The sequence below is a fragment of the Magnolia sinica genome, chromosome 10 (genome assembly GCF_029962835.1).
Source record: "Magnolia sinica isolate HGM2019 chromosome 10, MsV1, whole genome shotgun sequence".
Lineage (NCBI taxonomy): Eukaryota > Viridiplantae > Streptophyta > Magnoliopsida > Magnoliales > Magnoliaceae > Magnolia > Magnolia sinica.
Window position 1 is genome coordinate 80,268,637 of NC_080582.1, and position 13,254 is coordinate 80,281,890.

At 42.2% G+C, this 13,254-nt stretch overlaps 1 protein-coding gene across 1 annotated transcript; it reads left to right on the forward strand.

Annotated features, from left to right (window-relative positions):
* Positions 1 to 486: 486 nt before the first annotated feature.
* On the forward strand, positions 487 to 5,752 carry LOC131217120 (protein SUPPRESSOR OF MAX2 1-like). The gene is made up of 3 exons (XM_058211882.1): positions 487 to 1,979; positions 3,567 to 3,867; positions 3,979 to 5,752. The coding sequence occupies exons 1-3, from the start codon at positions 811 to 813 to the stop codon at positions 5,599 to 5,601; spliced, it is 3,093 nt and encodes a 1,030-aa protein (XP_058067865.1). The 5' UTR covers positions 487 to 810; the 3' UTR covers positions 5,602 to 5,752.
* Positions 5,753 to 13,254: the final 7,502 nt, after the last annotated feature.

A 13,254-nucleotide genomic window follows, 5' to 3' on the forward strand; every position in this document is an offset into this window, starting at 1 on the left:
CAATCACCGTTGTTTCCTATGATATGGTCTACCTGATTATTGGATCTATTTTATTTTTTGGATAATGCCCTAAAATGATATGGAAAAAATGATGGACGAGGTTGATACTGAATATAGTTGTTTTAGTTCAATCGGACAGCGCATAGCTGAGGACCCTATTCAAAGGAAATCTATTATGTACACCTTTTTTTTTTAACTTTATGATTTAAAAGTGTGTATTAAAGTCTTTTTTAATAATCTCATAAGTTACATTGAAAAATTTAACCATTTTCCTAATGTTTTTTCATGTTTCTCAAAATTTACGATAAATTACATGATACAAACGATATATCCTGTGTGATAACCGATACGTGCCTGTATCCCAAGGGTGCAATGCATTGCACGATTCCAGTATTTCGAACACCAATAGTAACAAAGTATGCATTTCTAAGTAATTTCTAAGTGCCTTTGCACAACACTCATTGCCTGTGTATCATATCATCCACCCACCGTTTAAATGTTTTTATCTTTCCCAAAAAGAGAGGGGTTATATGATTTGTTATATGTGAAGGAAAAGATCCCGTCTTTCCTTTTCTCTCATTAATTTCTTCTACATAAGATGAATTTTCCATGAAAGTACAATTTTGTTTCCATTCCATTTTCATTTCTCTCTCATTCCAACCCCATAATCTCCGCATCTATTAAGGATTCCTCAATTCCCAAACAGTAGACCGATTGAAATGAAATGTTTCTCAAGAACTTGAAGAATTTCAAATACCGTAGGATTCTTCTTCTTCTTCTTCTTCGGGTCTAAAACAGAGCTCCTCCATCATGAGAGCAGGTCTCACCACTATCCAACAAACGCTCACGCCGGAAGCGGCGACCATTCTCAACCACTCCATCGCCGAGGCTGCCCGTCGCGGCCACGGGCAGACAACGCCTCTCCACGTGGCCGCGACGCTGCTCGGGTCCCCGACCGGGTACCTGCGAGAGGCCTGCATCCGGTCTCACCCCAATTCATCTCATCCACTCCAATGCCGTGCGCTGGAGCTCTGCTTCAGCATCGCGCTAGACCGGCTCCAGTCCGGTCATGGTGGGGGCGAGCCGGGTTCTGGTCGGCTCAACCCGCCTATATCCAACGCGCTGATGGCTGCCCTCAAGCGGGCTCAAGCACATCAGCGCCGTGGATGCCCAGAGCAGCAGCAGCAGCCGCTGCTGGCCGTCAAGGTCGAGCTTGAGCAGCTGATCATCTCGATCCTTGACGACCCGAGCATCAGCCGGGTTATGCGAGAAGCGAGCTTCTCCAGCCCTGCTGTCAAGGCTGCTATTGAGCAGTCGCTGAATTCGGCGGGGCCGCTGAATTCTGCTGCCCCGCCGGTCAGCAGGAATCTGTATATGAATCCACGGTTGCAGAAACAGCAGCCTGGGCAGCCGAAGAGGGAGGAAGCGAGGCAGGTTGTCGATATTCTGCTGAGGTGGAAGAAGCGGAATCCAATTTTGGTGGGGGAGTCTGAACCAGAGGCGGTGATAAGAGAGGTGCTGCAAATGGTAGAGAAGAAGGAGGTTAGCGACGTCGGCCTGCTTAGGAATGTTCAGGTAGTTTCTTTGGAGAAGGAATTCGGGCCGGACCAATCGCAATTCTCTGAGAAATGGAGTGAATTGGGCAATTTGATTGAGACCCGAATCGGCGGTGGCGGTGGCAACGGCTTGATTATCAATTTAGGAGACTTGAAATGGCTCGTCGAGCAGCCGCCTGGATTGAGTGTATTGGGTCCAGGTCCAATTCTGCAGCAGAAGGTTGTATCAGAAACAGGGCGAGCCGCTGTCGTGGAGGTGGCGAAGCTATTGGCGAAGTTTAGTAGTAGTCTGTGGCTGATCGGGACGGCGACGTGCAAGACATATCTGAGGTGTCAGGTCTACCACCCGTCAATGGAGAATGACTGGGATCTGCAGGCAGTGCCAATCGCCGCAAGGGCGCCACTTCCCGGGCTGTTTCCCAGGTGTGTCTTGTGTTCTTTCTCATATTCTGCAATCACAGACCTTGAATGTTTATATTTATCTAACCTTTGATTCATGGCTGGTTTCTGTTTTTCTTTTATTTTTTAATAAAATGAATCATTCCATGAATGAACAGATAGTCTTACTGGAATTTAAAAAATAAAAAAAATTGGAACAGAGAGCTTCCTTGGTGTTTGGATTTTCAATAGTGAGATTTTGAAAACAACATATTACTGTTCATGGGTCTCTCTCTTTCTTGATTAAGGCTATGTTTGGATGTTCACCCAATTCGTGATTTGAGTGGATATACATAGGCTATAGCTATTTTGTATAGATTATCTAGGACACAGTATTTTGTTTAGAAGTCTTCAATTGTGCATGAAGAGTTTGGGAAAACAACAGAATACTGTTTATGGGTCCTTCTCTTTCTCAATTAAGATTACGTTTGGAAGTCCACCCAAATCACGATTTCTAAGTGAACATAGAGGAGACTCAGGAGAGGCCATATCCATTTGTAGAGGTAGTCTCGGCCATATTCATGGAACTTTCTTTTTCTCTATTATGGGTACGTTTGGATTTCCACCCAGATCACGATTTGAGAAGACAGAGAGTAAGGCCATATCCGTTTTGTATAGTTTTTCTAGGATCCCTCTCTTTCTTGATTAAGGGTACGTTTGGATGTCCACCCAAATCACGATCTGAGCACACAGAGTAAGGCCATATCCATTTTGTATTGGTAGTCTTGGCTGCAGTTTATTTTGTTTAGAAGTCTTGGATTTCATATAGAGAGTTTGGGAAAACAACACGTTGCTGTTCATGGAATTCTCGTTTTCTCTATTAACTATTAAGGCTATGTTTGGATTTCCACCCAAATCATGATTTGAGCAGACATTTTGTGTAGAATCTTGACTGAGTGTGTTTGGATGTATGCCTAGATCAGTCATAGTCCCATTTGCAAAGTCCTGGATTTTGTATGGAGACTTTAGGAGAACAGCAGATGTTCACAGGCCTTTCTCTTTCTTGATTGAGGATGTGTTTGGATGCACTCGCGAATCATGATTTTGGCAGATACAGAAGAGACACTGTATCCATTTTGTATAGAGTCTTGGCCATAATACATTTTATTTTGTGTCTTGGACTTGGTATGCAGAGCTTAGGTAACCAACAGATGTTCATGGGTCTTTCGATTTCTTGATCAAGGATACGTTTGGACCTACACCCAAATCGTGATTTGGATGAATATGGAGATGAGGCCATCCATATTGATTCAGCAATGCATATGGGTAGGCATGAAAAATGGAAACCTCATTAGGAAGGTTTCTGATTAGCGAATGGAGAGCTCCGACAATCGGTCGTGGTGGAAATTGATACGGCCTGTTTGTGTTTCTGGAGACACCCAAACATGTCATGCTGAAGCAAACCCAAGAGATGCATATGACTATGAAGAGAGAAGGCAGAAATAAGACTATTTCAAGACTTGAATTCTCTCTAGAAATTACAATGACTGAACAAGATTGATTTTTGCATGGTTTTTTTATAACAAGGCCTGATTTTTGAGATGCTGAATTCTGTTCATTTTCAAATTTCAGGCTCGGAGGCAATGGAATTTTAAGCGGCTCGGCCGGATCTCTCACCCCACTGAAAGGTGTCCCAATGAAGGGACCCACTCTCCCATCACTAGGCCCATTCGAAAACAAGGATTCATCGAGAGGGGCTATCTGCTGCTCTGTCTGTATGCAGAATTACAAGCATGATCTGTCCAAGATTGTATCAAATGAGCTCAAGAAATCCTCCCTGGATTCCAAATCAGAACCGCGGCCCACCTTGCCACAATGGATGCAGAATGCAAAGCTTAGCAATGGTGGCATCGAACCAACAGATCAAACACTGGTGTGTGCTCACATATCAAACATCAATTCACACCTTTGAATTCAAATTTCAAATGGTTTCAGTACTGAATTCATTCGCTTCTGTTTCGTTCTGTTTTTGTGGTTTTTGCAGACAAGAGATCAAGAACTCGCTCAGAAGCATAAAATTGAAGAATTGCAGAAGAAATGGAATGAAACATGTCGAAGTCTCCACCCCAGTTTTGACAATGTCGTTGGCTCTGATCGAACAGTAACAGCAGGCCATTTGTTAGCGAGCATATACAATCCAAACCTGCTTGGCCGCCAGCCATTACAACCTAAGTTACAGCTAACCAATGAACCAGGCATCCTAGAAATGGGCCATGGTCCTATGCAGGACGCGCCCGATAATCCCATCACCCCTCACAAAAGCCTTGTTGGGACAGATCTTGTTCTTGGGTGTCCGAAGATCACCGAAAACTCCATGGAGAACACCCATAAAGAGCAGATCAAAGATCTCACAAGCTGCATTCCATTCGAATGGCGGCAAAGTGAAAAGCATACTAATGTAATGGACGCTGACTCCTTCAAGAGGATCTTCAAGGGCCTCACAGAGAAGGTTGGGTGGCAGCCGGAAGCCGCGTCCGCAATTGCTACTACCATAATTCAGCACAAAGCAGATCATGGAAATCATCGTGGGGTTGGAGCGAAGGGCTATATATGGCTGCTGTTCATCGGCCCGGATAAGGCCGGCAAGAAGAAAATGGCGTTGGCCTTATCGGAGCTTGTCTATGGGGCCCATCCAATTACCATCCGTCTTGGCTCACAGACAGATGACGATGAATCTGATGTGAGCTCCCGTGGCAAGACTATGGTTGATAGGATAGCAGAGGCCGTGCGGCGGAACCCGTTTTCAGTGGTTGTGCTCGAGAACATCGATCGCGCAGACATGCTAGTCCAGGCCAGCATCAAGCGTGCGATCGATAAGGGACGGCTGATGGATTCCCATGGGCGCGAGATCAGTTTGGGAAGTGTGATTTTCATCATGACCACTGAATGGATGCCAGAAAATCTCAAGAACTCGCCGAATTCCCACCCGACTGATGAAGACAAGCTTGCAGCTATGGTGGGCCACAGGTGGCAGTTACAGATATCAGTGGTGCGGAAGAAGAGCAAGCGCCGGGCCGAGTGGCTGATGGACAAGCAAGAAGACAGACCAATCAAGCCTAGAAAAGATGCCGGCGCATCCGCCACTCTACCGTTCGACCTGAATTTGGAAGCCAATGTGGCCGATGACAATGTCACAGAGGGGTCCCACAATTCGAGTGATCTCACCGTCGATCATGATCAGGAGCATGGCCCAGTAGACAAGTGGCCATTGTCACTTCCGTCGTATTATCCGTCGTATTATCCACCGGACATGTTGATCGGCTCGGTCGACAACATGATCGTCTTCAAGCCGGTCGATTTCGGGCAGCTTCGGAGCAAGGTGGCGTCAAAGATCACGGCCAAATTCTCAGCAGCCGTTGGTGATGGGTGGGCCATGCAGGTGGACAGCATGGTGGTGGAACGGATAGTTGGGGGAGTGTGGTTTGGCCAAACCGGGTTCGAGGAGTGGGCGGACCGGGTTCTTGTGCCCGGTTTTCAGCGGCTCAAGACCGCTTCGCTGTTGGAGGATTGCACGACCGTCAGGCTTTTGTCAGTGAGTGAGGATTCCAGGGCCAGTGGGGATTGGCTGCCAGATGAGATAACGGTCGTCGTTGACCGAGGGGCATAGTCGTAATTTACTCCCATTTGAAGGGTGGAGATGTAAATATCACTTTTTTTGTACTTGAGTATTATATTAATTTTATTTTATTATGTTATTACTATTAATAATTAGGATTTATTGTTATTATTACGGGGGTGATTAATAAGAACAATTTCAATGGTTAATAAGATAGGATTTGCATTTTCTATAAGTGGGCCCCACTTCATTTGTCAGGTTAGCCTGCAAGATGGGCCATGCCCTCAAAGTCTACTTTTGAAAGATCTTACTTTTTGTAGAGTGTGACGGATCATATGCATGCACTCGCTAACAGCACACGTGGCATGTATGTAATTCAAATCAAATGTCCTAACGGTGGGCCCCACTTTGGGTGGACCACTTTACAAAATTTACATTAAAGTGGTGCCCTGACTGATGCATTGATGGACACAAATTGGACGGTTAACAAGAAACATTATCAATGGTTCCAATTAATCAGAGGTCTGGATCATCCAATCAGCTGCCTTTGTGACCTGTCTAGTGGGGCCCACAGTTCATTCATCCAAACAGTCAATATTATGGGCTCCATGGGTTCACATTAAACTAATAAAAATGGACAAATATTATAGCTAGAATCCTCCAATCTCAGGTAAATTTGGTGAATGAAACATCTACGATCAGAAACATCATATCAACGGTTTGGATCACTTGCCTATGGGCCCTATTTGTGTGAAATGATGAAAAGATATGGACGGTAGTGTACAACCTTTCAGCGTCAGCATTGTGTATTCACTCCCCTGCTGGAAGCTACTGTTATCGTGCATGTATCGATCATCCGGTACGTACGCTACTCATCCCATCTTGGCTGCGATCTGATGGTCCACATGGGTGGGCCCCACACTTCCACCATTTGATTCAGAGATTATATCACATGCATAGGTTGACAATTAGATCGTTCCACGTGTACGTGTCGATTAGCACGCGAAGGGAGATTCACTACTGTTGTAGGAAGCCCATGCAACAAAAACTCAGTGGGGCCCATTTGTGTGTGACATCCACTCCGTCCATCATGTGAATCAACTCAATGCAGGACATGAGCCAAAAAATCAATCTGACCCAAAAGTCATGTGGACAACATCACAGGCAACAGTGGGAATGGAGACGCGTACATTATGGTGGGCTCCACAGATCTTTTTTTGTACGGCTCTCTACCACAACTGTTGCAGGAAATTCGCATCCATTCAATCCAGACCGTCCAAATTCGAACCGGTCAGACAATCCCAATGCTCTAAAATTCACTCATGGACTTAATTCCAAGTAATGGTGGATATGCGGACCGATCCAATATACATTGTATTAGTGTTATGCTCCCGGACCACTCGTTGGGGCCCACAATTTGGACGGTCTAGATAGCGGCACGCATGTTCCTTTCTCCACCAGACATGAAAATTAAGTTAACCGAGTAAGCACGCAGAGTGTGTACGCGCAACATGCTTTTGTACACATGTGACAAAGAAAAGGCTGACTAAGGGCTGGCGTGTTTGGCAATCCAAGGGCCAGGAGTTTATCAATGCTGGAAGTGGGGCCACTCCTAAGCGTTGCCGTATTACGTTTGCATGCTTAGAAAAGGAAAGAAACGAAAAGCTAACCCATGTTTCCATACAACCTTTTTGCATGGCCCATCTCAAACCACACAAAAATCCCACGTTATCATCTTACCATCTCTCTAGTGTTAGGCAAGTACGTACTTCGTAGTGTTCCCACCACAAAAATGATATACACGTGTCCCGTTCTACAGGGGAGTACAGCTGTCCATTGTCCTCATCTGCACAGTTAGTTGTACTGACGTTCATGGTTACATGAATCACGCCGTTCATTTAGTTGACCATTTACGCTGGTATGAACGTGATAAGGTTACCATCTTTCACAGGGATGACTCCTCTGTATCTGCATGATTTCTCTAGACTTCTCAAATGTATTTCTCTGGGAGAAGTTTCAGAATCAAACTACAATTAAAACTCTTAAAAATTACATCAGGATGTTCTCCTAATTATTCTAAGCACTTTTTCATGTTGGGTGCAATTCCTGAAGCCCATTGAAAAGTTTAACTCAAAATAAAACTTATAATAAATAATGAAAACAAAACTAAAATGGGATTTCAACCACTGATCTGATGGTATTTTGCAAATTCAGTTTGGGCAACCCGGCATAGTAGAGTTGTATGGCTAAAGTAGCTTATCCTACTCCAAAATCATATATGGTAGCTCATTCTAATTTGCGAGATACGTTCCTCTTAAGTTTTGACAGTCCAAATCACTTCCGCTTCTGACCAAGCCTTTTCTAATCCATCTTAGCTATGAAGCTGTCCACGACCCACTCTACATCAACCATATTGTGGATAGGGAATTCCACCATTAACATGCCGGATTGGATAATCCTGTCCATCCAATCATTTCTTTTTTCTCCCAAGGTTACTGATCGAGGCTCCCACATTCATGGGACCATGGTCAATGGTCTGAATCACCAAACTATGGTCTTAATCCATCAGGGGCTTATAATTGAAGAGAAAAGGGAGGTGCATGGGCCACCTAACTTGCATGGGTGGTACTTGCAAACATCAATGGTTGCAGATGTTTCAATTGATTCTTCGTATGCAATGAAGAATCTATAGTAGAAGTTGTGTGTAGTTTTTTATCAATCATGCGACTCTTCCTTGCACAAAACGTATACAGTGGCTGCGTCAGAAGTTATGATGCAACCATTCTCTTCTCGTAAATCTGACATACATGTAGAGTATCCAAACATTGTAAAGGGTGGTCCACACTATGATCATCACATGATGTAAAAATAAGGCAGACTCACTTACTGAATGGGATACAACATCAAAATCAGTAGACAGCCAATGGTATGACTTATTGTGGTGGTGTGGTCCATCAAAGAGTAGACCAGATTGATTTGTATATCATATGAGTTTCATGGTACGGACGACCTTTTGCTCGGATTGGATATTCTACTCATCAGGTACGTTGGCTGAAAAAGTAATTAATTTCTCATAACTTACTATATACAACTGCTGTATCAAAACATACCTATATGTAAGTTAAAAATAGTATTCACACGAGTATAACATAGAGTTTATTTATATGCTTGTAAAAACTATTCATATGGTACGGGTGGTTATCCATCATTATATGTGGTGTGGCCCATTTGATGTTGTAAAAATATATTGAAAATCAAAGAATAGTACAACAATCAGAAAGGTACCCACTTAAGAAAACAATGTTTTAGGTAATTAGCAATTTCTTAGAACGAGCAATGTATGGAGAGATCATTTCAGATTCTGATGAAATCTCTTGGAGTTGGATGATTCTGTCTAGGATAGTCCACTTTGTACTACATTTAAAGAGTGGGCCGTTGCTAGGTGGTCATCGGCCATTGGCACTAAATTCTGAGTGTTCTGGGTCATCAAAGCTCATTCATTTCCAGCAGCATATAAAACCCAAGCTCATGCACTTAAGAAGTATAAAGTGTGTCATCTAGTATCACTATAGTAACACTGCCTACATTTATATCCGAGCACACACATGTGTGACAATGCTATACACTAAAACACACAAATCAAACATTTCATCTTAATTTCTCCAAATAAGAATATTACTCTCTCAATTACTTATAAACTATAATTTTCCTCACATTCTTTACATTAATGAAGATATAATTTCTTTTCAAAATTTTAAAATTATCTCGATGGGAAAACAAAAATTTTTAATAAGTTATTTATTTGTTAAACCAAAAAATTCAACATTTGATGCTTAAATCAGTTTAATGTTGGGGCCCAACATGAATTCATGGTGGGTTACCAACTGTACGGTTTGGATGCCATACACACAATATTCATTCATACGCAAACTAACGTAAGTCTGCTGTGAATCCCAACTATAATATCTATTGTTACGTATCGTACGTCGCATGCTGCAAAGAGCATTGATACTCTGGTAGGGTATGACCGTCTATACACATGCATGCAACCATAGTCAACATGGCACATAAATACAACGCTCCAAGCCATTAAATCGTGGACACAAAGTTATACGGAGAAATGAGGTAATATATATCATATTGATTTGGCAGTACTAAAATCGGATTGGTTAGAATTTGTCTGTTAAATTTTGGACCGTCAATCCCATTCATTTTTTAAACTTTCACATCTGATGACATCCAATAACACAGTAAGTTTACCAGAAGATAGTTGGCCGACCCACAATTTGGAAGGATCAGATTGAGCACATAGATGCCACGTGTGCAATGGTGTGTGCATACGTACGGATGGTTGTACTCAACATTGTCTGCAAGGGTATTAATTAAATAGCCCCTTTTTAAAGATATTAGAGACCAACAAAGGACAATTATCTGGATTATCAATGCCCACAACCACCGTCTAAAAGATGGTGGGGCCCACACGGCGAGTTGAATTGACCGTTGAAAGAGCCAGCCAAGTATCGATGAATAACTTTATTGCCGAAACGGATTGGCTACTCCCCCTGACACCAGCCAATGGCTGGTGGTCGGTGCTCCGTGGGCCCCACCATGATGTATATGTTTCATCCATGCCGTCCATCTACTTTTAGAGATCATTTTACGGTATGAGACCAAAAACAAGTTATATCCCAATCTTAAGTGAACCACACTACAGGAAACAGTGTTGAATGAGCGTTGACCATTAAAAAGCATTTTGGGGCCATAAAAGTTTTGGATCAAGCTGATTTTCGTTTTTTCCCTTCATCTGGGCCTGTATGACCTAATCAACATATTGGATATCAAATAAACAGTACAGTGGGCCTTGGGAGGATTTTAATGATGGATATCCAATCACTATTGTTTTCATGTGGTGTGGTCCATCTGAGATATATATACCACTCAGTTTTTGGAGTCAAACCATAAAATGATCTGTAAAAATGGATGAACGGAATAGATGAAACACATACATCATGATGGGGCCCACAAAGCACCGACCATCAGCCACGGGGCTGGTGTCAGGGGGAGTAGCCAATCCGTTTCACCGGCCTACACCTGCCTTTCCGCGGTAGGAAATGTGAAAGGACGAATGTTCTTCTCGTCTCGTCTACATGAGCAGGAACGCGGTCCATCTCCAGCTGGGAACGGATAGGAGTTTTGAGTGGCCACCTTGATGTATGGATTTTATCCACACCGTCCATCCATTTCTTCGTGGTATTTTATGGAATAAAATCAAAAGTTAAGAAAATCTAAGGCTCAAGTGGATCACACCACAAGAAGCAGTCGTTCTCACCGTTCAAATTTTTCTAAGTTCGACTGTGATGTTTATTTGCCTATTAATAAAGTTACATAGACCTTAAGCAGAAAAAACACAAATATCAGCTCGTTCCAAAACTTCCCGAGCGCTATGAGAGTTTAATTCCCATCGTATGGTTCACTTTGGTCTTGGATATGCTTCAATTTCAAGCCTCTATTATAAAATGATATAGAAAAATGAATGAACGGTCTGGATAAAACGCATGCATTATGGCGGCCACTCAGATCCCTTGCCTGTTCCGAGCTGGAGATGAAAAGGATAGGACACAATCCGCGTTCCATGGGCCGATATATCATTATAGAATGTGCATAAAACCCATGCATCATGGTGCTGCTGAGAGTGGTTGGCCTTTTCTCCACAGCAGGGAACCCTCCTTGGAACACGTACCATTGGAAAAATCAGTTTCAAGCCCTTAAAGAGCGTCGTCTTCTATTTCAATCAAGTACATCCCTAGAGAAGCTAACTCCGTTTGGACTGCCTAGCTCGATGGGGCCAGCTCAAACTTAGTAGACCAGGATCTTCCATTCGACCGACCTCCCTCTCTCTCGCCACCAGAGAAAAGCTGGTCTTAGATAGGACTGGATTAGGAGCGGTCCGATTCTCTTAGTTTTTTTCTGATTTTTCCTTTATATGATAGGAGGGCCACTTAGGGTGAGCCTTCCAAATGTGAATGCCTTGTACAGCAGGGGGTCTTACACCCTTTTTATGGCCTGAGCCCCTGCTTAATTTCTCCATATCAATGAAACTTTGAGAATCTTTTGAAAATAAAAATAAAAAATGGTGCCTGCTAAGAGTCATAAATATAACCTTGTTTCAACACTAAGTTTTCCTGTTTATTTCCAAGTTATCACCATATATCTTCCAATACGTACCATCAAACTTTTTGTATGATTTGTAAGCTGTGTTTATCAATATTATAATATTTATCAATACATATAATAAGTTGTGCATGTGATGCATATGATGCATGTGACACCGTACATTATCATATACTATATATGTACCACATATGTCACCATATATCTTCAATCACCCAACATAGACCATATATATCATAATATATATTTAAGCACCACATATGTGCCATATGTTTGAAGTTTTTAATATGCACATGCACCACATGTGTTAACTAATTCTTATTATAGATGTGCTTGGACAAAGAGTATGATAATAACTCGTCCAAGATATCATGACATGGCTAGACATATCATGAATAGGAGTGACTTTGATAGGTTGTTTAGGACTAAACTTTTGTTGACATTAAACATTGAAAAAGTTCATGAAGTTCAACTTAAAAGCAATTAAATAAAAATGTGATTATTTTAACTAAAGCGCTATTAAATGCATCCCTCAATCATTTCATCATCCATGGCCCCTCTTAACTTTCATGCAGGTTTCAAGCTTTAACCATTTGGAGAGTGGATTAGGTGAGACCTGCCAAGATGGTGCGGCCCTTACCATGGGGCCCACCTTGATATATGTTTTAGATATTGTAATGTTCTGGATTTTCACAGTTTGAAATTAAAAACTCCTTGAAAATTTTTTATTATAATTAGCTTATATTACCGTTTACTGACCATCAACACTAAATGTTAGCCTATACAAGGGTATTACCAGTAAAGAACCGTGCGAATCCGGTTAATTAACCGTAGGAATCTAACGAATTCACCCAATCACTTAAACGTCGAGCCTAACCTCGTTATTTATTCATTTAAAGCTCCAAATCTAGCTGACCTATCACCAACTAATGAAAACAATCGTAACTAAATAAAGACATACCTAAAGCCGAGACAAGTAGGGGTCAAATCTTAATTAACAAACCAAACTGACTCAGTTACTCTTTTAGCTTACTAATGGTTTAGGGTGATTAGGATCGGATCGCCATTTCCGCTAGTTGAAAATAGGTCACACTATGAACTTAGTTAATGCATACCGTAATCATCTCACGCAAGAAATCTCACTGGCCAATTCTTTCTAAAAATGTCATGATTATCCGAACAAGTTCTATACTACTCGTTAGCGGGCCACAAAATCTGAGACTATATAAAGACGCTCACCTTACTAGGCTTGATGTCTATCATGAGACATCGAGACGATATTGCATCTCAAATCGTTCAACTTGGACTCGAAAGGTCAGTCCATGATATGTGTGAATATTTCTAAAATCAATCAAGAACTTAAGTTAATTGTTTGTATCCAGTCTTTGCCAAAGTTGTTGCTTTCGAACTGTTAGATAATGACCAAGGCACTGATTAAGATTATTGTCATGCTCACATCCATATAGTTATAGACCCAATCGATGCTCGATGACCATTTATATGAGTTAGGGCCTTCCCGATTGATCAACACGT